This window comes from Phyllostomus discolor, chromosome 1 (genome assembly GCF_004126475.2).
Source record: "Phyllostomus discolor isolate MPI-MPIP mPhyDis1 chromosome 1, mPhyDis1.pri.v3, whole genome shotgun sequence".
Taxonomy (NCBI): Eukaryota; Metazoa; Chordata; class Mammalia; order Chiroptera; family Phyllostomidae; genus Phyllostomus; species Phyllostomus discolor.
The window spans coordinates 145,345,140-145,347,095 of NC_040903.2; the positions used below are offsets into that span (position 1 = coordinate 145,345,140).

Consider the following 1,956-nt stretch of genomic DNA (forward strand, 5'->3'; position numbering starts at 1 on the left):
AACTCTTGCAATAGTTACATCAGTGTTTCCTGGGGCAACACCAGCAAGGACTAATTTTCTTTACGTGTCTGAGGGAAAATAGGCTCAATGGAGATGAGGTGAACAGCTGCTTCTCTAGTCAGTGTCTTTTCAGTCATAAAAACCTTTTTTCATTGTTTATTTTGGAAAATTATAAAAATTTAAAATTTGAACACATAAATAAAACAAGTGTTTTTTATTATCCATATTTAATTTTCATATATATCATAGTTTCTATGTCATATTTATTTGAAAAAGGAAAGAAAACTTAGAGTTTTCCATTGTTGCAAATGAAACCCTGCCACTTCTGCTCAACATTGCAGGTCCTAACTCCTCTCTAGGATCAGATCTTATCAAAAATTAATTTGCCATCTACTTCTTCTGTATTTTCATTCTAGAATACAAGAACTCAGAAAATATTATTTACTTTCATTTAAAATTATAATCAAGGGTGTATTTTGTGAAAGACCAGAAAGTGTTGGGAAAACTCCTCACTGAGACACGGTCCCCCTCCCACCAGTGACACTGTTTCCTGTCACCAGCACAGAGAAGCACCCAGACCAGAGCAGAGCACAGACTTCTCACTCTGAAGGAGAACTGTCAGCATGACGCCTGCTGCCTTGCTGTGGGCAGCCATGGTCTCTGCCTGTCTGGGTAAGGAAGGTGTAGGTCTTCATTTACAATGTTTTCCAATGGGGCTCAGAAGCAAGAGGAGATTAACAGCACAGGACCTGAATGCCTCACAGAGCCCAGCTATGTGAGCTGACGGGTTCTACCTGAGGTTTGGGTCAAGAACAGAAAGGCAGATGGGGATGGGAACCAGCTGTGAGCCTGCCTGCTCTGTCTGTTTGGTGTTCCACCCAGTGCAGTCAGCCCTTTCTGTCTTCCTTCCCACAGGATCCAGCATGGCCCAGACAGTCACTCAGCCTCAACCAGAAATGTCTGTGCAGGAGACAGAGACTGTGACCCTGGCCTGCTCCTATGACACCAGTGACAGTAATTATTATTTGTTCTGGTACAAACAGCCTCCCAGTGGGGAGATGATTCTCATTATCCGCCAGGACGCTTATAAGAAACAAAATGCAACGAATAATCGCTTTTCTGCGAACTTCCAGAAAGCAAGTAAACACTTTGGCCTCAGGATCTCAGACTCCCAGCTGGAGGATGCAGCGATGTATTTCTGTGCTTTCAGTGGGGGCACAGTGAGATGAGTGACAGGGAGAGGTGTACAGAAACCTCAACCACAGCACTGGTGTCAGGGGGGAGGGAAGAATTGTTTTGGGAAACAGGAACATAGAAAATCATTGCCCTCTTTTGGAAATAAATCTCTTTCTATCTGAATACAAGATACGAAGAAAGATGAATGTCTACAAGCTGTAATCCTTCAGAAAACAAGGGCATGTGTAGTGTCTTCAAATGTTACAGATGTCTTCATACATATATTACACATAAACCTCATACCTTTATATGGTGTATGTGACAGATTACACTTCCTGAGCACTTCCTTTTTCCAAAACATCTTTATGCTTTACCTGGGAGCTCATACTTCCAGGAATCCTAAACTTTACCATTTTCATAATTGAGGCTTTTGTTAAAATCATATTTTCAATTTTATTGTCCCATCCATGTCCCAGGCTGAATCTCCACAGAACAAAGGACCCATGTTTCAACACAACATGTGTGACAGTGGAGGCTTAACTAGGAAAGGATCTCCTGGACCAGCCTCAAACCTAAAAAACGACCTATACCCTGGTACTTAGGTCAGATGATCTAGAAGAAATGATGGAATGGCCTGTTAAAGGCTCAGCTAAGAAGCCACTCGGGGCAACTCTCTTAGTGACTGGAATGCTATTCTGCAGGAAGCTATCTTATTTATTGAGCCAATGGCTGACATATGGGTACTTTTATCATCTAACCTAAAATATACAAGTCTAGAGA

The 1,956-nt window shown here is 41.9% G+C and overlaps 1 gene segment (V, D, J or C); it reads left to right on the plus strand.

Moving 5' to 3' along the window:
* Positions 1–399: 399 nt before the first annotated feature.
* On the plus strand, positions 400–1,229 carry LOC114489365. The segment is given in 2 exon segments: positions 400–672; positions 916–1,229. Coding segments are annotated over 2 exon segments (363 nt in total).
* Positions 1,230–1,956: the final 727 nt, after the last annotated feature.